The sequence below is a fragment of the Kogia breviceps genome, chromosome 7 (genome assembly GCF_026419965.1).
Source record: "Kogia breviceps isolate mKogBre1 chromosome 7, mKogBre1 haplotype 1, whole genome shotgun sequence".
NCBI lineage: Eukaryota > Metazoa > Chordata > Mammalia > Artiodactyla > Physeteridae > Kogia > Kogia breviceps.
In genome coordinates this window covers 100,837,490-100,860,997 of record NC_081316.1, presented here as the reverse complement: position 1 = coordinate 100,860,997, position 23,508 = coordinate 100,837,490, and the positions used below count along the sequence as shown (strand labels likewise).

The 23,508-nt window shown below is 45.1% G+C and overlaps 1 protein-coding gene across 2 annotated transcripts; it reads right to left on the bottom strand.

Annotated features, from left to right (window-relative positions):
* Positions 1-1,034: 1,034 nt before the first annotated feature.
* Positions 1,035-23,148, bottom strand: LAYN (layilin). 2 transcript variants are annotated; one of them, XM_067038912.1, is made up of 8 exons: positions 22,874-23,139; positions 22,214-22,237; positions 19,629-19,926; positions 11,810-11,967; positions 6,547-6,579; positions 5,842-5,925; positions 3,487-3,589; positions 1,035-1,658 (listed from the first exon to the last, which is right to left on the bottom strand). In XM_067038912.1, exons 1-8 carry the CDS (start codon positions 22,956-22,958, stop codon positions 1,295-1,297), a joined length of 1,149 nt encoding a protein of 382 aa, XP_066895013.1. In that variant the 5' UTR covers positions 22,959-23,139; the 3' UTR covers positions 1,035-1,294. The 2 variants fall into 2 exon arrangements, with proteins under 2 accessions (XP_066895013.1, XP_058925488.1); XM_059069505.2 differs by lacking the exon at positions 22,214-22,237 and having other exon boundaries at positions 22,874-23,148.
* Positions 23,149-23,508: the final 360 nt, after the last annotated feature.

Here is a 23,508-nt window from a genome sequence, read left to right as displayed (position 1 = left end):
ATCCCTACCTTCATGGAGCTTGCAGCCTAGCAGCGGCCAGAGTGTAGGGGAACAGGGGTGGGTAAAGGCACAGATCACAGAGCCAGGAAGTCTGACGCAAAATGGGAACTTCAGTGTTTTGGACAACGAATCAGTCCTTCAGACTATATGGTCATTCTTTTTGCTTGAAATATTGTTAACGCCACAGAACACACTTCCCTGAAGCAGGCATAAATGATGTTTTTGTTATCCACAATGCTCCCTGCCTCGGTAAGGCAGGTAATTGGCACTGATTAGAATCCACTACATTTGATACTGCTCCGACCCAGACGAGCTTACTCTGTCTAGATTGGGCCTCCATGTGTCAGGCAAAGTTACAAACTATTCAAAAACAAGACATATGAGGAATGGTTAGAATAATAAGATTATTAAGCTGATAGAGGGATGTTGTTGGTGATTTAAATAATGACCTTCAGAACTTCGTCTGGTAAATGACTGATGTTAGGTGACTTTTCTCTGCATTTGAGTCCATAAGTTTTTGAAATAGTCAGATCCCGAAAACAAAAAGGTAAAATAATTAGCATTATTACTAATGCTACGTTGATGCTGCAGTAAAACAAACACACAAACAGAACAACGTGCAGTAACAGGGCTGGGAACACAAATAAGCCGAGAAGCCTAGATTCAAACTTCATTTTCAGTTTCTAAAGCGTTTCCAAGTTAGATATTTCCAAGTCTGGATGTCAGGAAAAAGAAAAAAAGGTCCCCAGAGGCCACATGCAGAGGAAGGGCTGTAGACACAGACTGACTAACATTCTGTTTCCTGCTTTTTATTGGATTTGATTCTTTGAAAAAAATAGATATAAGAATTGCTGTTGCGCGGCCCAGCTCGAGGCTGGCATAGGCGGGCTTTGAAAAGATTCTGTACTTTCTGTCTCTTTGTGATGATGTTTGCTGCTATACAGAGCAAGAGAAAGAACCTAGAGGCTGGTTTCCCAGGCTCCACAGCAGCTCCCTCCCCCCGCCCCCGCCAGTAAATGCACTGTCCGTTGAAAGTCATTTGTAACAATCAATTGTTTATTTTCTGTTATGTGCCAGACACTGGACAAGGTGCTTTCTCAGAAGTTCCAGCCAGGTGAGGGACTGGGATAAGGGATATAGCCTGAACTGCGGGTCCAACAGGGGCTCTCATGTTCACCCCCAGGACCTGATCTGAGCACATTCACAGACTTTCTGTGTGTTTTCCTTATAGAAAATAGACTTTTGCTTCTCTCTTCTTTCTCATTCTTGTCAGTTCAGGGTTCGTTTGTGCATCCTAATAACCGTATATTTCATTTTCCACCCACTCGGCCTCCTTGCTCCTTCCCACTCTGTCTGGGGAGAGCTCATAAACGTCGTTGGTCACGAAGCCACTCTCCACGCTCACCAGCGTCACGAACCCGCTTTCGGATGGGTTCATGGCCACGTTGTCATAGTCACAAGACACGGTGGTGGGAGTGGCCTCTCCCGAGCGCGCTCGGAATGAGATGTTCTTCAGGTCCGGCCGGGTCTCGGCTAGATCAGCTTCGCTCTGCTTTCGTATGACATTGTAAACCTCCAGGTCCGGGCTGTTCCCCGGCTGAGGGGCGGGCCAGGTGGGGCACTGCTCCTTCGTGCTGGGGCCTGGCTGCCCCCGTTTCCTAGGAGTAAAGAGAACCAGGGCTCAGCGGACAAGGGGACTGAGAACATCCCTGTGTCCCTGTGCAGGCAGGAGGGGGTCGTTCTGGGCAGTCACTATGCTGCACTTCTCACCTGCCTCAACCTACAGGTCAAGGTTTCAGGTGGGGTGGGAATAAAAGAGGAAAGTGTTGTTATATATCTATCACTCACTGCTGCCAGAGCACAGAACGGAGGTGATGATTCTGGGATCCCCAGACCCTCCAGAGGGTCCATGGATGGAATTGCATGCGGGAAAATACCACATTAAAAAAAAATCCATCTCTAAGTGAAATTGAGCTTGTCCTTCAGTTTTGAATGTGAGCAGTTAACCTGAGTAGTAATAGCTTTTTTTGTTTTTGTTTCTGTTTTTTTCTTTTCGGCTGCACCACTTGGCTTGTGGGATCTTAGTTCCCCCCACCAGGGATCGAACCCGGCCCTCGGCAGTGAAAGTACGGAGTCCTAACCACTGGACCGCCAGGGAATTCCCACTAGTAATATCTTGACTTGCTCACCTCACCAACAGAAATCATAGGTATTTTCATATCACATCACAGTTATTACTTGACATGTCTTAAAATATTTTATGCTCATCTCTACTTCAGTATTATGATACTTATACTCACCACTAAATAAAGAAGCATTAATAAAGGAGCACGTGTATTACTGTTTCACATTAATTTTTGGAAATATTTTGCTAAACTGTATAACAGCATTATTCCTTCCCTTGTAATCCAGTGTAGTTTATTTTATGCATTTAAAAATATTGTTCTGGGAAGGGATCCGTAGGCTTCAACAGACCGCTACAGGGGTCTGTGGCACAAAAATGGTTAAAACCCCGAGACAGACTCCAGCTTCAAAGCCACAATCCCACATTGTGGTGAGGTGCTAAATAGATACGTAAGGGAGGGAAATCAAGACCCAACCACAGGGTAAGCAGTTAGAAAATGTATTTGCAAATTTTTGAACTGAATTCTATTTTTAGGTTAAAAGGAGTTAACTAATGAAAATGATCATAGGAAGAGATAACATTTGTGAGTGCTTACTATATACTCATTCTACATATATTAACTGCTTTAATTCTTCTAATAATCCTATAAGGAAGTTATTATTAAATGAAGCAGGGTCTACATTGGAATCTTACTAGTTTATCTGAAACTGGTCATCAAAGGGAGTCAAGTCTTAAACTGTACCTTTGCTCTCCTTCTTCTATGTAGACCATGCTGATGGGGAACAAAAAGGTAGCTGAGAAGACCTCTGGTTACCCCAAAAATGGTGGCACATGATCCACTAACAGGTGCTTTAGGCTACTTAGTGCAGCTATTTTGCAGCAATCTACCTACACTTGTGAATTCAATTAAAAGTCAATTAAAAGGATTTGGCTATTTCATTTTGAATTAAGTGGTTTAGTTTCAGTGGTTTGCCAGGCTTTGGAATTTTCAAAGGGCTCACTATTCATTCCTTCACTCACCCAACAAGCATTCCTAGAGTGAGGGCATACATACATGAGGGCACTTTGCTGAGTGATGTGAGGAGGCACAGATGAATAACAGAGTCTCCCCCCTCAAGTCGTTCAAAATCTTCCACACACACACACATTGAAGAATGTAAGATCACTCTCTTAATCACAGCTAAGCACAATGCTCAGTACTTCTGAGTGCCCTGAGCCCATCAGAAAATTTACTCTCAAATCTGTAGAGGTGATTCTCTTGGAGCTGCCATGGCTTTTTTTTTTTTTTTTTTTTTAAATGAAGTCCAAATCTTGAAGAGTTCAGAAAACACAAAGGTTTACATGATGAAGGTTTTACTTGCCTCCTTCTACAGAGCCAAACCCAACATACACCTGTGGTGACCACAAGGAAGAGGAGAAGGGGGGTGCTGGGGATTAGGATGTAGGCAAGATTCAAGGCAGCTTCTGAAAAGAAAAGCACACATTATCAGCATTAGTGGTGTTTCTGTGTGCTTCAAAACAGGCTTAACAAAGCATAATCAACACACAGCATTCCAAGGAGCGCATTCTGGAAGGAAATAGATATAGTTACTCAGACAGCAAAGTCTTCCAGTTTCAATAAATGAGGCTTTTCTACCTGTCCTATTATCTGAATAGAGAGAAAAGAAGTTTACATTTTTGGGTCTCTTGCAAAATATAAGATGGGCAGTTTTGTTAATTAAAAAAATTTTTTTAGACAAAAGAGATGATCTCTTTTCTCATTCTTCCTCTTTGTTAACAAAGATGAGGCTGCTTGGGGGTGCTGATGTCTTTGACTCTAAGGACAGAAACAGTAGTTTCCAAGGTGGGATCAGGCAGAGGGAGGAAAAACGAAACAAGCCAGAAGTCTCAGTGTTATTGCCAGGAATGAGAAGGTCACCTGTAACACATGAATCAGACTGTAGAGCCTTACCGACGTTTCTGACTGCTAACTGGATCCGGTTGGGCCCATGAGCAGTGACTGTGGAGGGCACTTAGAGATCTACCATCCTTACCTTTCCTAAGACTTAAGTCTTAGAACCAGAGAATTTTCCCTCAAGGGGCTTTGGGAGGAATCAATGACTGGAGACTGATCCCTTTCCTACTCCTAGTGGTTAAGATTCCCAACCATCCAGAGGCTGTGGCTTTGTTTTTCTGTGAGGCTACAAACCTGACAACCACCAAAAACAACCTCAAAACAAAACCTACTTTAAATACCACCGCAGTAACAATGAGCAAGAAAAATGCCACCCACCACTGCACAGCACTTTGGATTTTTTAAAAAGCATTTTCACACATTACATCTGTTGTATAATAAAGAATTTGACTGGGCTTTGTCCCTGGTACCTGGGCAGGAGGCTCTAAATCTTTGGAATTTCTCAGAAATAGGAGTAACTTCCTTATTCATGAGCCCTTCAGACCCGATCAGAGTTTATACTGACAGAGATGTCTCAGGATGGGGGCTGGTGGGGCCTAGGGGGTGAGTTCAATTACACGGCCAATTATCAAATCAACTGTGCTACGTAATGAGACCTTAAGAAAATCTCTGCACACCAAAGCGCAGTGGAGCCTTCCGGCTGGTGAACACGTTGATTTGCCAGGAAGGTGATTAGGCATCCTGATTCCACGGGGAGAGGACACAGAGAGTCCCCATTCGAGACCCTCCCAGACCTTCCTGTATGTGTTTCACTTGGCTGCTCCTGATTTGTATCCTTTATAATAAAACATAGTCATAGGCATGGTGTTTTTCTGAGTTCTGTAAGTTGTTCTAGTGAATTATTGAACATGATGGGGTCATGGGCACTCCCTGGAATTGTAGTCAGTTGATTAGAAGTGTGGGTGGCCTGGGGACTCCTGAACTTGTGGCTGATATCTGAAGTGAGGGCAGTCTGGCTGGGGACTGAGCCCTTAACCTGTAGGGTCTATGCTAACATGGGGTGGCTAGTGTCACAACTGAATTGCAGTACTGCAATATCCTGTTTCATTTTATGGACACAGAAATGCTCTCAGGTAGGTGAGAAAAATGTTATTACTTCTATTATGCAAATAACTAAACTGAAAAATTAAGTGTTTTTAAAAAAATTGCCCAGCGACAAAAACTCAGATCTTTCTCTTTTTGTCTTAATTGAAATATAGTTGACATATAATATTATGTTTCAGATGTATTCTATATTGATTTGACATTTGCATACATTATGAAATGATCACCATGATAATTCTAGTAACCAGCCCTGATCTCCCTCTTGAAACTCAAGGTGAGAGTTGAGGTTGAAAGTCCATTAGCACTCCAATTTATCACTCATTTTCTTTTATCTTTTACGTCCGTTTCCTTTATTTGTCTCGTAAAGAAATATTAATCATGGCCTCTGGGTCTTTCTGCTCTTATTTCTCTATACCCATTCTCTAGTTCCCCTCCCTCCAAACAACTTCTGGGAGGTTCTCAAGCCTCTGTCTTCATGCAGATTTTTTTTTACCTCCTGTCTTGTCTAATCGCCCCAATTGTCTTAGGATAGCTCCATTTGTGTATTTCACTGACAAAATCTAACATATAATGCAGCTTTTACAAAGTCATAAGTGCTCTGTCTGGTTCCATTTTTAAGTTGCTGTGGGAAAGAACAAAGTAGGGTATGTAATCATGGGGAATTCATGATCAAGAGTGTCCTATTATCTATTTTTCTCTGGGAGACTTCTGTACATACCTTTGCTTTCTTTCAGTGTTTCTGTGGCATCTTCTTTCTCTGTGTCTTCTGGAAGTATGGTTATTGCTGTCTCTGTTCCTATACCTGGAGAGAGACACATGGACTTAAGAACCTGGAGAAAGGCATCAAAATCCAGATATTCTCTGAGGTCCTACCAGCTTCAGGGTGGGATGCCAAAAAGCACCAGCATTGTGACCAGTGCCGTTTATAAACCCAGGGAAGTAAAGAATTGAATTTGCTGACCTAGAGGTTTACTTGTCTTTATCTTTCTGGTGAGACGTGCTGCCAAGAATCATGTACGGACACAGCCAGCAGGCAGCTGACATCAAGGCCCATAAAGTACTGAAGTGCCAAGGGGAAGGGCCAACGACTCACTTCTAGGACCATAAATTATCAGTTTGACTTGCTTCTTGGATCTTTAGATTGGATTATTCCTTTCATATTGTCAGTAATGACAAGTAACGTGCCAAACTGAATTTGCAGCTATTACTTTTCATGTATTTGAGAGAAAGACAATGCTAGCAAGATTAATGAACTACTGGTCATGTCCGGTGTGGCATATACCTGTCCAAAGGGTCAGGGTTAACACCAGTGGTCTTTCTGCTGAATAATCTGGTTTAAAGAACATGTGGTTCTAAACCTATGAAAAGCTTCTAAACCTGTGAAACAGCCCAATTTAACTCAAATCTCAATTGACAGTCTTACCTCCAGGCCTTGTAGAAGGAGCTGTTGGTTTCTCTATAGCAGAAAGAAACAAGAATGAGAGTAATAAGTAAATTTCCATGCCATCTGAATGAAGTTGGCCAGAGCATGGCATCCATTTATTTGTTTATTTAGTTGTCCAACAAATATCATTTAGTATTATCAGACACTAGAAACCAGGTTAGTAAATCCAAAGAATCTCTTCTGCACAAAGACTAGCCTTTCCCCAGCTTTACTTGGGCACTTTCTTTCTTTTTTAAAAAGTAAACTTTTCAGTTTTAAAACTAAGAGTTTTAAATATGAGAATTTCCAAATATACGCAAAAGTGGAAAGATCGGTATACTGAACCCCTATGTACTATCCCGCAGCTTTAACTCTTAGGAACATATGGCTAATCTGGTTTCAACAATAATCCCCACTCCTCCCCGGCTACACCCAGGCCTGCACTGTTGTAAAGCAATCCAAGACATCTGATCAATTCCTATTGGGGATATTTTAGAGCAACAAACACTGATCTCCAAGCAGTGGAAGTGGCCCGGGACTAAGTAGACCACGGCCAGCCCCAAGGTAGAGCCTGGTGATCTAGAACACGAGTCATTTAAAATATTTCTAAGAGCCTCAGGATAGTCGGGCTGCACAGACAACCTACATCAATGTTTTTACTTTTGGCTGAAAGTGTGTCAGCCTTTTGTACTGGCGGTGACTCTACACTGATCAGATGCTCTGGGATCATAGCGTCAGGGTCCATAAGGTCAAAATTTTAGAATTTACAGTCCTAAGGCCAGGATGTCAAAGCTATTCTGAGGTTTTATTCAGAAAAGAAACGTTTAATCGTGTGTGTGTGTGTGTGTGTGTGTGTGTGTGTGTGTGTGTGTAGAGATGATGCAAATCCATTTATTTATTAAAAATGTCTGCTATATGATAGAAACAGCATCATGCTCTAAACGCTTTATTAAAAACAAACACAATTTATCCTGATAATAGCCTTATGAGGTAAGTACTGTTCTGAATTTGCACACAAGGAGACTCAGGTACAGGGAGATTAAACACCTTGCTCTGGCTTCCCTGGTGGCGCTGTGGTTGAGAGTCCGCCTGCCGATGCAGGGCACACGGGTTCGTGCCCCGGTCCGGGAAGACCCCACATGCCGCGGAGCGGCTGGGCCCGTGAGCCATGGCCGCTGAGCCTGCGCGTCCGGAGCCTGTGCTCCGCAGCAGGAGGGGCCACGACAGTGAGAGGTCCGCGTACCACAAAAAAAAAAGAAACACCTTGCTCAAATCTCACAGCTAATAAGTAGCTGAAGTGGGATTTCTGATTTAAAAAATTCAAATGAAAAATTAAAATCACAAGGAGACAAACTCTGTGCTAGGTATTAGAGATACAATAGCAAGTGAAAAGTAGTCCCAGTCCTCTAAGGAACTTATATTCTACAGGATGGCAATAAAATATGGAAGTACAGGAGAATATTAACACATTAATTTTGTGATATATTGCAATACATCATATATTCAAAGACATTACACAATGTAGTCATTTTCTTGTCCCTCCATAGTTCAATCCACTGGGCAAAACTGCAGTGAACATGGCAAATTAATGCAGCACTTCCATCAATTGCTGCAATGGTCTGTGACACATAGCCTCAGATGATTTGTCTCTGATTTTCACTGAATGCATCTATGCCTTTAGAACACCCCAGGAGGAATCAAGTGATCAGATCTGGCTAGCATGCCACCTACTCTATGTGGTCATGTTGTCAAATCTAGTTTTAGATGCTATCTTTCAACCTGTCCCTTGCCCTCTGGTATAATGGGATGTTGTGCCATCCTGCTGCAACCATACTGGTGACCTTCCCCTAGCCCATCAAGTGCAGGGATTAACTGGTCAAACATGTATATTTCCAGACCTCATGTCAACCACATAGTGAAGGGGACAAACTTGTAAACAGGCAGTTAAAGTACTGTGTGTGTGAGGTGTTATGACTCTCATAAGAGGAACACTTAACCTAGTTTTGAGGGGCCCTGGATGCTTCCCAGAGGAAGTGATTTTTAAAAACTTCTTATTTGGAAATAATTTCAGAATTATGGAAATTTGCTAGACTAGTACAAAGAATTCCCATGTATCCTTCACCAAAATGTTACCATTTTATCACGTTTCATTTATATAATTATTCTCTCTGTCTCTCTCTTTATATATATCCTATATATTTATATCTACAAGTCTGTATCTAAATCTATACACACACACACACACATGCACATATATATATTCACATACAGACACATCCATAACTTTTTTCCTGAGAATAAGTTGCAGCCATAGTTACCCTTTACTCCCTAAATACTTCAGTGTGTATTTAAGATGGGAGGGGGGCAATACTCTAACATAACCATAGTACAATTATCAAAACCAAGAAACCAACATTGATATATATAGTATTAACCAATCTACAGATCTTATTCAAAGTCTGCAGATTGTCCTAATAACGCCCCTTATAAAAAATCATCATTGTCATCATCATTATCATCAAGGATCACCTACTGCACTTGGTTGTGATGAGACAAGGTGATGTTTAACCTGAACCTGAAGCCTGAGAATGAGCTGACTGGGAAAGAGGGAAGGGTGTTCCAAGCACTGGAAACAGCAGTTAAGAGCTCTTGGGGAACTTCACAGAGGGCAGAGGGGAATGGGATGGGGGAGGAATAAGAGTGGTAAGAACTGGGGCTGGAGACAGGCAAGGGTCTGATCAAGCCAATTTTTTACGGCGTGCTGAGGTGTGTGAACTTATCCTGAGGAGGGGAGCCACGTAAAGGCAATGTGTTAGTCTTTCTCCGTGTGCCCACTTCTCTCTGCTGGATCTATTCTTGGTCCTTCTCTGTGTCCTGGGAGGCTGAACTCTATGGACTGTGTCTTGCGGCTCCCTTGTCCTTTGGCTCTGCGTTGGGTCTTTGCTGCGTGCAGGCTTTCTCTAGTTGCAGAGAGTGGGAGAGCGGGGGCTATTCTTCACTGCGATGCGTGGGCTTCTCGCTGTGGTGGCTTCTCTTGTTGCGGAGTATGGGCTCTAGGTATGCAGGCTCAGTAGTTGCAGCACGCCGGCTCAGTAGTTGCGGCGTGCTGGCTTAGTTGCTCCACAGCATGTGGGATCTTCCCGGACCAGGAAAGACCTTCCCGGACCTTCTCAAACCCATGTCCCCTGCATTGGCAGGTGGATTCTTAACCACTGTGCCACCAGGGAAGTCCTGTCCTTTGGTTCTTGATTGGACTTAACCAGTAGGAGGCAGAAGCAGGAGATTAGAGGGTAGGAGAAGAGAGGGGCCCTGGTAGTTATTCTCCAGGCCCCCTTCCCACATCACTGTGGTTTGACAGTAGCTGCGTTCTCTGGTTACAGCTCCTGTTGGGTGGCTCCTCTTCCATGACTCCAAGCTTTCTCTGGAGTCCCTCCCCTTGCTCCTTGAAACCTAGGGGTAGTAACAACTTCCCATTGTAGCTAATTCCTGGGTACTTCACCATCTCATGCTCTGTGCCCACACCTTGGCAAATATCATTTTATTATACTCTCCTCATTAAACACTTTGAGTGTGCCATCTTTTTCCTGCCAGGACTCAGTCTAAATCAGGCAGTAGCAAAATTAATAAAGATTATGATTTAAAAAAAAAACCTAACTAGGTTCAAAGTCCAAAAATAAAAGTCTATGAAAACAAATGTCAAAATCTCACATTTCAAAAAGTATTTAAGAAGTACAACATTTTAAATCATGGAGATAATAGGATATGAGGAACAAAAGTCATGGGCAGCCAGTTTGTAACAAGTGCCTTGTTTTAATTGCTCTAAAATGTGCCCTGCTAAGCCAGCCTCAGTCCTTGCAACCTCACTGCCTGAGACAACTCTGTATGGTGGGGAAGTCCAGGTCTTTGGAGAGAATTCATCCGAAGGGGTGAAGAGAGAGGAAAAACAACTTTAGCAGCAAAAGCACAGTCAAATTCAGACAATTTAAAAGTGACAGGATTGTTTAATCCCTCAATAGATGTAAGTAACAAGTCATTCTACTTCTGTCAGGAAAGGATGCAGAATCTGGGTCAAGCAGTTGGCTTCAGGGAGGTGAGAAACTTCCATAACAGATCAGAAATCACTTCACGTTTAGATCGAAGTCCAACATAATGGAGGAGTTTGGGAAACCTCAGCACAGTGAGACTACAGGCTTGTAGCCAGTTCAAAACCCTTCACAGATTTAGAAGCAAACGCCAATTAAATTTGCAAGGCATGTATTTAGAGGGTGCCCTAAGGAGTTTAAGCCTGCTCATCAAAGTGACTTCTATCTGCCCAGTGTCAGTAAAATTGGTGTATTTTATCATCTGCCTCCTCTGGTCAATATTCTGTTTCCTTAAAGCCCCAGAAAATAATGTCACGTGGCTGGTAGAAGACTTGCAGGAACAATGACCAGCTTCCTTTCATATTTCTTCTTTACAGTAAGTCCACTACATACGAACGAGTTCCGTTTGTAAGTCCAATGACGTTAGCCTAGGTACCCAACGAACACAATCGGCTACATAGTACTGTACTGTAATAGGCTTATAATACTTTTCAGACAAATAATACATAAAAAACAAACAGAAAACATAAAGAAAACATTTTAAATCTTACAGTACAGTACAGTACCAGCTACATCACCACCGCTTTTACACTTGCTTCAGGACATCCTGGGCTTGAAATAAAGATACTGTACTACTATACTCTATACACAGTACTGTACAGTAAAGTACACAAAAGCACAACCACTTGTAAAGGATGCACGCATGTGACAATGTACACCAGACACGTGAACTAACTTACGGGACTGGACATGCAAACGTAGGTTTGCATCTTTGAAAGTTCGCAACTTGAAGGTTCTTATGTAGGGACTTACTGTATTCCAAGCTCCTACAGCATACAACCTCATATCCGGAAAGAATAAGAACTATAATTGCTCACTTGGAGGGCGTTTTGTTTCTTGAAGTTCTCATAATTCTTGCCTTATCATACATAAATTAGACCCTTTCATTGCTTTATCCCTTCTCTTAGCATCTAATACCCCTCTCCTGTGCTAGAATTACTCCCCAGTGAGGAAGTGTCATTACATCTCCCTTCACAAGAACTCCCAATGTTTAACACTGCTGGCATTTGCAACAAGCTTTCTCAGAGACCACGTGACAAATTCTTGGAACCAGCAGCTGCTTATGAAATGAGAGAGGAGGTTGAGAATTCAGCCGTGTAACTTGGGAGAGGATTCATTACCAGCGGAATATTTGCAGATGAAATTGTTCTTCATGGTGCATCGGTCGTCGTTCCACTGGAACATGTAGGGGCCCCCGATTCCGGCGGGTGCTGATGGCTGATGGTACATGACCACGCAGACCTCGCTGCCGCACGAAGGCTCATCCACATACCAGTTCCTGTAGGAAAGGGGTCAACAGTGGAGGCAACTGGAGAAGGATACCACAAGACTTCAAAGCCTTTGTTTTCCTATCAAGTTCCACTGAGCCAGGAACTTAAGAGACAGGGAGGAGCTGAAGTGCTTCCAGTAAGTAGAGCCACGCTTTCTAATACGGACATCACAATCAATCATCTGACATTTGCCTTTGCAGGGAGGAATATATTACCATATAATGTCTGCAAAGGAATTATGAGAAAAAGCAGCCAGCAGGGCAAGTCTGGATGATCTTATTTCTTTTTTGCTTTTGGCTAACTGGGTTTTGTTTCTCTTTTTTTTTAGAAATCAGATGCATTGAGAGAGGCATGGCTTATCTCAGCCAGAGCTTACCCTGCTTCCATCTCCCCATGCTTTTCAACAGCCATAGCTGCCTTCCTAGCTCTGAGGAGTGGATAGAAAATTCAAGCATCTGAGCAAGACTTTACAACATGTAGAGGTTTCAAAGCAAGAGATGGGGTGGGGGCAAAAGCAGGAGGCCCAAGTAGTCTTCTTCAGGTTTTAAGTTGTTTCTACTTCATTAGGCTGATGAGCCCTTCTGTCAGCCTCTGCTGCCTGATTTCTTGTCTTTGTCTCCCTAGCTCCTGGACGGGGTGCACTAGCAGCCCCAATGGTACTTGAAATTAAATGATGCTGCCACCCAGTTGGATATGTGGGTGCCAGATTAAAGCCTTAGATTCCATAGATAGTTTAAATGCTGCGAGCACCCACCCCATGTGCTGAATCAGGGCTGGGCTTTGTAGTTCGCCTGGTTACTCACCTAAGCAGTTTCCTTCCGGGGCCCAGATCTGCCCTGATGCTCAGGCTATTTAGATGAGCCCTGCTGCTCTGCCTAGCTCTTGTCAGAGCCCCCCCTTGGGAGACAGCTAAGAGACAGATCTCTGTGTAGCACCCTCGTATGGCTCTGCTTGAGTCTTGTGCTGTGGTTCACTGAAAGGAAAATCCTCTGCTGAATCCACTGGGTTGTATTTGCCTGGATGATAGCTGAGCTTGCGAGGCTGCTTGGACACTGTCTGGAGAGCTGGAGATCCTGACTGGGGCTGGGCTCTGCACCTCATTAGTCACCTCCAGGCAATTTTCCAACCCTGTTGGTAGACCTCCTGCTTGTCTGTTCTCCTCCCCACTGGCCCTATGGCTTTATGTTATTTTATTTCACAGATGATGGAATGGTTGGAATATTACACCTGGCATCTAGTTTCTGGACTTGAGCCAGCTTTCAGGCTTGGAACTCACTGCTAGAAGGAGGAAGGACCCTGCAACACCACAGTAGGTGCACATGGTAATTTCCCCTCTTCTCCCAAAGGGACCTATGGCCATTTACTCAAGTAACCATACACTGGGGAAAGAGGAATACCCAAATATTACAAAGACTGCTGGGCACAGAGTGCAAGTTAACACTGATACCCAAAGACTTGAAGTGTCATTAAAACTACCCTTTTGAGTGGGAGCATATTGAGGCCAAGTATTAAATGGCGTTCTGGCCCAGGACTGAAGTAGGAGATAGATGGGTCCCTGGGCCGGACAGCTGGTGTTTGTCAAGTGGAATAAAATTGAAGCTTTGTTCTCACCCAGACACTCCAAGGACAAATCTAGTGGCAGAAGCTGAGCTCTGCAGGAATAAAGAGATAAGATGATCACTCCTGAGGTCAAGGAAGACTTCTTTGTCTGCACATACACAGAAAGGCTCCTTGAGGGTCAAAAAGGGAGGGGTGCCACCCCATAATAAGTGTGGACATATCCCCACAGGCCTCTGTGGTGGAATCCATCTTAGCAAAAAGTTGCGCATGCATATTAGGGAGGGTCTTAGGACTGGTCAGGTGTGAAAGAAGAAGAGAATTGGCCAAAGGTAAACAAAGACCCAGAAGGACTATCCTATATTAGTGATTTAAATCACCTCTTTACCGTGCTCCTCCTCATTAGAGAGGATGCCCAAACCCCTTCTCTCCGGGTGTGTATTTCTGCCTTGCTTCTGTCTTAAATAAACAAACTGCTTCTCTGTGTGCTCTGCCACATGTTATGCTGTGTCTCTAATAATAAACTTTGTACCTGCTTTTATGGTTTTTGCCTCCTTGAGAAATGCATTTTCCAGTGGGGGTAAGAGCTAGGGGAACTTTGCTTCTAGCCTCTAGCCCCTGGTTGACTAGCAGCTAGGATTCCTGGTTTTCATCCAGGCTACCCAGGTTCCATCCCTGGGCAGACAACTAAGATCTCTCTTCAGGACCACTCACTGCTTTCTCTCTGAGATCAGGACCAGCTCACAGTGGACCCATCCAGTGGTCATTCCCCAGTCCTAAAATATATGAATTGAAAACTTACGGGGAAAGAGCTATAATAGTGGAGAAGGTCAAGTGGAAGCCTCTGAAACTGCATTCTTCCCTATTCTCTCCAAGAGAGTAAATAGAAAACAATATCTTATCCAGACGAAGATGACAGAAAGTAGTGTCACTCCTAAAGACCTACAGAATGCAAGGATGGTATTCCCTGTCATATCTCTATATAATTCACTAGTCTGGATCCTGCAAAAACCAGGCAGATCCTGCAGGATGACACTGGAGTAGCACAAATTCAACCAACTAGAAGTCTCAATTGCACCACTGCACAAATTGCCATTTGTGGTATCTTTGCTAGAGCTGCTTAACATGTCCTTGGGTACCTAATACACAGATTTGGTGAGTACATTCTTTTTCACCTGTATCAGAAAGAGAATCAGAAAACAGTCTGCATTTATTTGGAATGGACATCAGTATACATTTATGGTCTTTCCTCAGGACTATACTAATTTTCCTACCCTCTGTCATAATATGATGTGAAAAGAGACTGGCTGGATATCTTGCAAAAAATCACACTGGCCCACCATATTGCTGACATCACGCTAATTGAACCAGATGAGCAAGGACTGGAGGCCTTAGTAAGACTCAAGTGCTCCAAGGGTTGGAGGTAAATGCTATGAAGATTCAGGGGCCTGCTACTTCATGAAACTGTGTAGGTGTCTAGTGATCTAGAGAATGCCAGAACACCCCTTTCAAATTAAAGGTCAAATTATTTCATCTCACAATAATTTGAAGCATCTTGAAATAATTTTAAGAAGGAAGCATAGCATGGGGTAGGTCTCTTTGGGTTCTAGAGGTGGCATATTTCACACCTGGGAATACTGCTCTGGCCTATATACCAGTTGACATGAAAGACAGGTGTCTCTGAGTGGGGTCCAGAGCAGAAAAAGACTCTGAAGCAGTTCTAGACTGTGATGGAAGCAGACTTCCCACTTGGGCCATATGATCCATCAGACCCTATTATTAGAGGTATCAGTGGTGAGAAAAATAATGCCATATAGAATCTGTACAAGCTCCAATGAGAGAATCACAATGCAAACCATTAAGATTCTACAGCAAGGCCATATCATCTATAGAAGAGAAAAAAATCACCTTTTGCAAAGCAACTCCTGGCTTGCTACCTGGCAAGGAGCACCAAGAGAACATGCAATCCAACTTGCTCAATGTAAGAGAGACACTGTCAGACATACCTAGTCAAAAGATTAGGCAGGCCTGGAATCAACTCATTACAAGATGGAAGAGGTATAGTTAGGACCAGATGGCACTGTATGAACAGGTAGAGCAGACTGCCATGACACCTACCACTGTTGTACCAGAGCCTGTCCCTCGGCTTACACCTATAGCTGCATAAAGGAATCCCTTACGACTAGCTGATAAAGGCAGCCTAAGCTTGGTTCATGGATAGGTCAGCCAAGCATGGGGGTACAACTCCAAATAGGCAGCAGATGTACTACAGTCCCACTCAGAGCTCTGAAAGATCAAGTGGTAAGGAAACATCCTCCCAATGGCCAGAGCTTAGCTGATATACCTAGTTAACCACTTAGTATAGAAAGAGAAGTTATTAGAGATTAGACTATATAAAAACTCAGGGGTAAAGGCAAAGGGCTTAGCCAGTTGATTAGGAGTCTAAAAGGATAAAGAGTGGAAGACTGAGGACAAGGAGCTCTTGGATAGAGTGATGTGAATAGACTTATGGGAGTAGGTGTAAAGTAAGAAAATCTATCATATGTTAAATCCTACCAAAAAGCCTCTAGCATGGAAGAGGCACTAAACAACTAGGGAGACAAAATGACTTAGCCAGTTGATGTCAGCCAGCCTGTTATCAGCTGCCCCAGTGCTGGTATAATAGATACATACTAGGGTAGCCATGGTGGCAGGGATGGAGGCCATGCATGGGCTCAACAGTAGCCGTTCCCACTCACCAAGGCTAATCTAGCTACTGCCCAACATCCAGTCTGCTGGGAACAGAGACCAGCCTAGAATTTGGTAGCAAGTTGACTACATTGGACTCCTTCCATCCTGATAGGGGAAATGATTCATGTTGATAGGAATAGACATACAATCTGGGTATGGGTTTGCCTTTCTAGCCTCAAGGCCTTAGCGCCACTATCCAAATGCTTACACAGTCTTTGATCTACCAGCACAGAATTCCGAATAAGATCTCATCAGACCAAAAAACCTAGTTTATAGCAAAGGAGATGTGGGAGTAGGCAGGGGATTTACTAGTCACATCACATATTCACCCATCCTGAAGCTGCCAGTTTGACAGAGTGATGGATGAACTTGTTGAAAACACAGCTGAAGCACTAGCTTAGAGGCAATACTTTGTGAGGATGAGGCATCATCCTCCAAGATGCAGTGCACATTTTGAATCATTGACCTTTGTATCATCCTGTGTCATCCAAGAGTATTCTGGAGTCTGGGAGCCAAGGGATGTAGAAGAAAAGTTTGAAGCTAACAGAGGTTGGTTCATGAGGTTAAGGAAAAAAGGCCTCTCTATAACAGAAAAATGCAAGGTGAAGCCGTAAATGCTGATGTGGAAGCTGAAGCAAGTTATCCAGAAGACCTAGCTAAGATAATTCATGAAGGTGGCTAAACTAAACAGCAGATTTTCAGTGTAGACGAAACAGCCTTATAATGGAAGATACCATCTAGGACTTTTGTAGCTAGAGAGGAGAAATCAATGCTTGGCTTCAAAGCTTCAAAGAGCAGGATGACTCTTGGGTTAGAAACGAATGCAGCTGGTGACTTTAAGTTGAAGCCAGTTCTCATTGATCATTCCAAAAATCCTAGGACCCTTAAGAATTATGCTAAATCTACTCTGCGTTTGCTCTGTAAAGGTAACAACAACGCCTGGATGGCTGCACAACTGTTTACAATATGATTTACTGAACATTTTAAGCCCACTGTTGAGACTTACTGTCAGAAGAAAAGATTCCTTTCCAAATATTACTGCTCCTTGACAATGCACCTGGTCACCCAAGAGCTCTGATGGAGACGTACAAGGAGATTAGTGTCGTTTTCATGCCTGGTACCACAACATCCGTTCTGCAGCCCATGGATAAAGAAGTAATTTTGACTTTCAGCTCTTATTCTTTAAGAAATACATTTCATAAAGCTTATGAAAGGAGGAGTATCCCTGCTTACCTTCACCGGTAGTACTTACTTGGGGAATTTGTGTTTCCTGTCTCTGTAATGCTGAGCTCTGTGGGTTTAGAGGTCCTAGTATCTTCTGGGGGAATCCTTCCACCAGAAGATACAGCAAGAGTGTTACTGAACTATGAACAAATGGCTGCCAGTTGGACATCTGGGGATTCTTGTGTCCAGGAACCAGCAGGCAAGAAGAGGAGTCATTCTCTTTGCAGGACCCTAATCATGAGGCGAAGGTATCTCGGCTGTTACAGGCAGGGAGAGATGTGTTTGACAGCCAGGTTATCTACTTGGGTACCTGTTGGTACTCATGTGCCCAATTTTGATGGTAAATAGAAAAGTGAAATCACTCCAGCGTAAGCAGTGCAAGTTGACTAGGTCTCACACTCTTCAGGGATGTGGGTCTGGGTCCTGCTACAAGGTAAGAGAGCCATTGAGGCTCCCCGAACAGAGGGTGAGGGGAATCTAGACTGCACAGAGGAGGAGGGGGTTCAACAAATATCAGTTGTGGCGCTGGGACCAGCTGCAGTGGTGGGGAGTGTAGTTCCTCCTAAGCTTCCTTTCTAAAGTTTCTCCCAGGAGGGAGGCCCACGAGAATCTTGAAGGAATGACTCCCGGAACTTAGATGAAGATGTGGATCTGAACAGCATAATGGGTGAACTTCATGCTGTCTTGAATGGAATAGGTAATAAAGATATATTCTAATCTTCATTCTCTTGATTGAAAATGAGTTTAAATTAGTTTTCCCCATATGACTGTTTACCAGTTAGATTTTCTATTTTGTGAACTGTTTGCTCAGGTTTTTTGCCCTTTTATCTTCTGGGGTTTTACTGACTTATATAAACTTTTAGTGCTTTTTGACTTATAGAAACTCTTTATTGTGAAAAGATCATACCTGTTAAATTTCTTACAACATTTTTCCAGTCTTATGCCTGCCTTTTAATTTTGATATTTTTTGACGTTCTTCCACATCACTGCTTTTCTTAGGGAGGGACGATGGCAATGCCATGGTGCTGGGGGGCAGGTGTGTGAAGTGAGTCCAGTGCTGTGCATTTAGAAGGGCCCTACAAACTGCAGGCTTCCTTAAGTCCCCTCTTGGTCAATCCAGAGAATTAGAACTTGGCTCTAATTTCTTGCCTGTCATCATAATTTCCTGCAGTCTGGAGCCCTTCAGCCCCACAGGCCTTCAATCTCTCACTGGGTCAGCAATCCTACTCCTGGGCATATAACCAGAGAAAACCATAATTCAAAAAGACACATGCACCCCAATGTTCACTGCAGTACAATTTACAATAGCCAAGACATGGCAGCAACCTAAATGTCCATCAACAGAGGAAGGGATAAAAGATGTGGTACATATATACAATGGAATATTACTCAGCCATAAAAAAGAACAAAATAATGCCACTTGAAGCAACATGGATGGACCTAGAGATTGTCATACTGAGTGAAGTAAGTCAGACAGAGAAAGACAAATATCATATGATATCGCTTATACGTGGAATCTAAAAAAAGGGCACAAATGAACTTATTTACAAAACAGAAATAGAGTCACAGATGTAGAAAACAAACGTATGGCTACCAGGGTATACGGGGGCGGGGGGAGGGATAAACTGGGAGGTTGAGATTGACATATACACACAGTATATATAAAATAAATAACTGATAAAGACCTACTGTATAGCACAGGGAACTCTACTCAATACTTTGTAATGGCCTATATGGGTAAAGAATCTTAAAAAGAGTGGATACATGTGTATGTATAACTGATTCACTTTGCTGTACATCTGAAACTAACACAACATCGTAAATCAACTATACTCCAATAAAAATTTTAAAAAAATCTCTCACTGGGGTTCTAGTCCAAAAGGCCAGGTAGCCTTAACAACTGACTTCAAGCACTGTGTGCCACTGAAGATGTGCTTCTGGGCCACCCTCCTGGACAGAGCTCTCTGGGCCTAGGTTAAGGCTGATTTACCACCTTCGCCCCACTGCTTTGGTCAGTGGCTCTGCCAGTACTGCAGAGCCCCTCAAGGCTCTGCCTGGCTGGGTCTTCTCTTCCACACTGACTGGCACCGTGGATCCAGGCTGCCTCTTTTTGGAGCTACATCAAGTGAGTTAGCTGCTGTGAGTTCCACACACTTACCTAAATGTTGCTGTGCTGCCATCGATCCAGGCATAAAGGTCCTGGCAGGCTGTGCCATTGCTTTGTTTTTCTTCACGCCTCCTAAGCCCAATCCAGAAATCACCATCAGAAGCCAGGAGGTTTTCAATGAACTTTTCTATCAGTCTCTGTTCATCTTCAGACTCGATGCTGACTAGCTGGCCCCCATCTCTCCTGCAGGCTGCTCTGGCTTCCTCAAAGTTTAGTCTTCGAGAAGCATCATGGAAGTAAATGACTTCATAACAAGGCTTCTGTGTTCCTCCCCGGCAGACTGGTTGACCTAGAGAAAAAAAAGAAGCCCGCCTATTTTAGTGCCCCCAACATATACCAGAGCAGGGATGCTTGGAGGCATCTGAATGAAGCTGTCCCTCAGCAGGAATTCTGATTACTCATCAGTGGTTTGTTTTAGTGTCATTAAGCTCTCAGAGCAAATTAATACCCCTTCCAGTGTGGAGTCACAGTGATTTAGACTCCATGTTTTGTTTGTTCCATTACAGATTATTGAAAAGCAGACGTTTAAAATTAATCTTTAAAAGAAGAGGTAGATGAAGATTTATGGTTTCACTTAAAGGCAAACAAATAACACTTTCATGCCATTAGGGAGTCGCAGGAGACAGTGTGGCTTAAAGTGAGTTATCTCTGTTTGGGGGGTTCCTTCAGGTAAGAGAGGCATTCCGAAGTCAGGCGTGGGCTCCTCTACCCTGGAACCCTCTGTGTATGTATCAACAGCAGGACTGAATATTCACCCAGTCTATGATACAAGCAGAAGATAAAAGCATCAGATCTATGGGGTTTTCTGCTACTGGTCTTGCCTAAAGTCAACAGCTAAGGTTCAGTGAACTCTTACTAGGTGTAATGTACTATGCTAAGGGCTTTTGCATTTATATACATACCTTATCTCATTGAACACTCATAGTAATCCACTGTTGTAGATATTGTTTATGCCCCATTTTACAGATGAGAAAACTGAGGCTCAGAGAAATTAGTCTGGCTAAGGCCATATAAGCTATCAGTAGCATGACTTGAGTCAGAACCCAGATCTAATTACAAAGTCACAGCCATAACCACTGAACTCTGCTCCCCACGCCACCACAGGCTCAGGTTGCACTGGGAGCCCCTGTAATATGTCTCATCTGACTGACACCTGAAGGGCTGAAGACGATCAAGGACAAATGGATGGGATTCTACTGAGGACGGATAAAAAAATCATTCAGCGGTACCCACCACCCTGGCTTGTGTCTGGGTGCTTAAAGCCATGCTGCACCAAAAACATTAGCCTCATCGCTCCTCCGTTAAGTCAGTATGTATCACATGTATGCTCAAGCCTGGCACTGTGCGAGGTGCCGGGAATACAGAAACACTTGCCGCTTCCTAACCCACAGGAACACACAGCGTGTTTCTGGATCCAGATGTACAGTGAAAACCAGATTTCAACAAGGGGAATCCCTTGCAATGCAGAGCCAGTTTGTGGGCTGTGGGTGTGAATTACTGCCAAAGAGCGAGGAATAAAGGATTTTGGTTTGGGAAGCTCGTCCCAGCTCTCATAGAATGTTCTCATTTTCCTAATTTGTTTTGCAACTGTGCACAGAGCCAGATAGCATTAGTTATTCCCCCAATTCTCCAGAATACAGAGCAAAAGGCCACAGGCAGTTAACTGCATTTTCAGTGCTTAAATGGGAACAGAACACATACAGATAATCTGGAAAGCTCCTGTGAATTCTTATTTTCAGTTTCTTCTTTCATCGCTTTTGTAAAGAAATTTTCAATAAACAAGTTGTAAAAGTTTTGCGTCTTCTCTCTTTCTCTGTCACTTTTCTCCTATTGCTGAATAGAGAAGCTCCATCAGCAAATTAGGAGGCCTCAAAAAATGGGACATTCTCGCTAAGGAGGTGTTCCAGAGAAACTAGGGACCACTGGCCAGAGAGGCTGTGGCTAGGATGCTCCCTGGGGAGAAGACTGGGCCAGTTCAGCTTTATGAGTCCTTACAGGCGGCTCCAAATGAGGCAGCAGAGGCAAAACAAATGAGCCCCAGGCACCCCCAAGGTGGAGTTGAATTTACTGGCAGTCCCCACTTTTCCATCGTTGTATTATCAAGGGAAAACATACACCTTAAACGAGTTTCCTGTATGGCCCAGCCTGGCCACACATCCCAAGTCAGCCAGTGAGTGCCAGAGGGGAGCCAGAGCTGGAAGAAGGCCCAGGTGCATCTGGTCCCCCTGCCTTCAGGAAGTGTTTCCTCTCATTTGCAGGAAGGGGAAGGGCGGCCACCGAGGACAGAGCCCGTGCAGCCGTCACCCAAACAGCTGAATTCGGTTACCCTCCCATTTTGCCACCCTGTACCCCACCCCATCCTGAACCCAACTTTAGATTCCTTCAATCAGCTTCGGAAGCACCGATAACGGAGCGGAGGTTTTCATTCTCCTCCATCCCTCTTGGCCAATCTGTTGCCTGCGAAGGAAACCTGAGAAAGGGGAACGGACATCTCCGCCGCCGCCCCCCACTCCCCGCACCGCCCCCGCCTCGACATGCAGAACAAATGGAAGAGGCAAGGAGCCAGAGCACTGTACCTCCTCTGAGGTCCAAGTCCGAGGCTGCAGTGAGACGACAGGAGGAAGGAAGCAGAGAGAGTCATTCCCCTGAGTCAGGCGGGGCTTGCCCCGCGCGAACTAGGCTTCTTTCCCGATCTCTAAGCGCTCTTATTCCAGGCGCTGGATCCTGCCATCCTCTCCCCCAAGAAGAGACCAGGAGTAACGGGCTGGGGTTCCTACAGCACAGCCGATCCAGAATCCCTACTGTACGCACCGTCTCCCGGGACAGGAGACCTCCTGGGTGGGCAGGACAAGCCCTGCGTGGGGGTGCCGGGGACTACTGCGCCGCTCTCAGTGGAGCGGACCGAGGGGCCGCCTACTGGGGCAGTTTGCTGCCCCATCTAGCTTACGTCTCTCGGTATTCTGGCAGCCCTGGGCGGGGAACGGACCTCGAGCGGTCCAGGACATGCAGGGAACAGGCGCTAGGCTCAGCAGCCGGGCGATTGCTCCTCTAGAAGTAGGGGGCGCCGCAGGGCTAAGTCCACTGGTGGGGCGGGGGCGCCACCCCTCCACCCACTCCACGGAGGGCCAGAGAAGAGGCACCGTGGCCCTGAGGACGGTCAGCCGTAGGTGGGGTGCAGTGGGTGCCGCAGCCCAGCGCCCAGGAAGCAGCCCCCGCCCCAGCGCGCGCGCACTCACCGCTTAGCAGGCGACCCGTCGCGTCCCGGAGCCCCGCCAGCAGCACGGCCAGCAGCACGGCCTGCAGCGCCGCTCCCGGCTGCATGGCCCGGCTCGGGTGCGCCTTCGGACGCCGGGGCGCTACGGCGGTGGAGCGGGAAGACCCGCAGCGGCGTGCTCCGCAACTTCAACGGCGGGCGGCAGCAGCATCTCCAGAGGACCGACGGACCCGGCGCCCGGAGGAGGCGGGGAGGGCGCGGAGCCAGTCCGTCGCTCCTCCGCCCTCTGGGACGTCACTGCGGGGAGGGCAGCCCCTCCGGCTGGCCCGCCCCCGCCAGGGCCTCCTCCAGCGCGCTCGGCGCCAGACACCCCGCCCGCTCGAGGGGAGCGAGCAGAGGGGAGCCAGCTCCCCACCCCAATTCGAGCTTCCCAGGGAAATCCTGCGTTTGCCCAGGGCGCGGGGACGTGGAAATCCAAGACTGGCTTCTCCGAAATCCGATGAACACCGAATTGTGGCTAAAAACAGGACCTCATCTTGCCCCCACTCCTCAGGGGCACAGCCAATTTCCCAGCGTCCTAGGCTCTGCAGTTGGGAGAGGCAAACTCTGAGACCTGCCAGGGGTCGGTAGGCCGCTGTCCAGGCACTCAGGGCTACA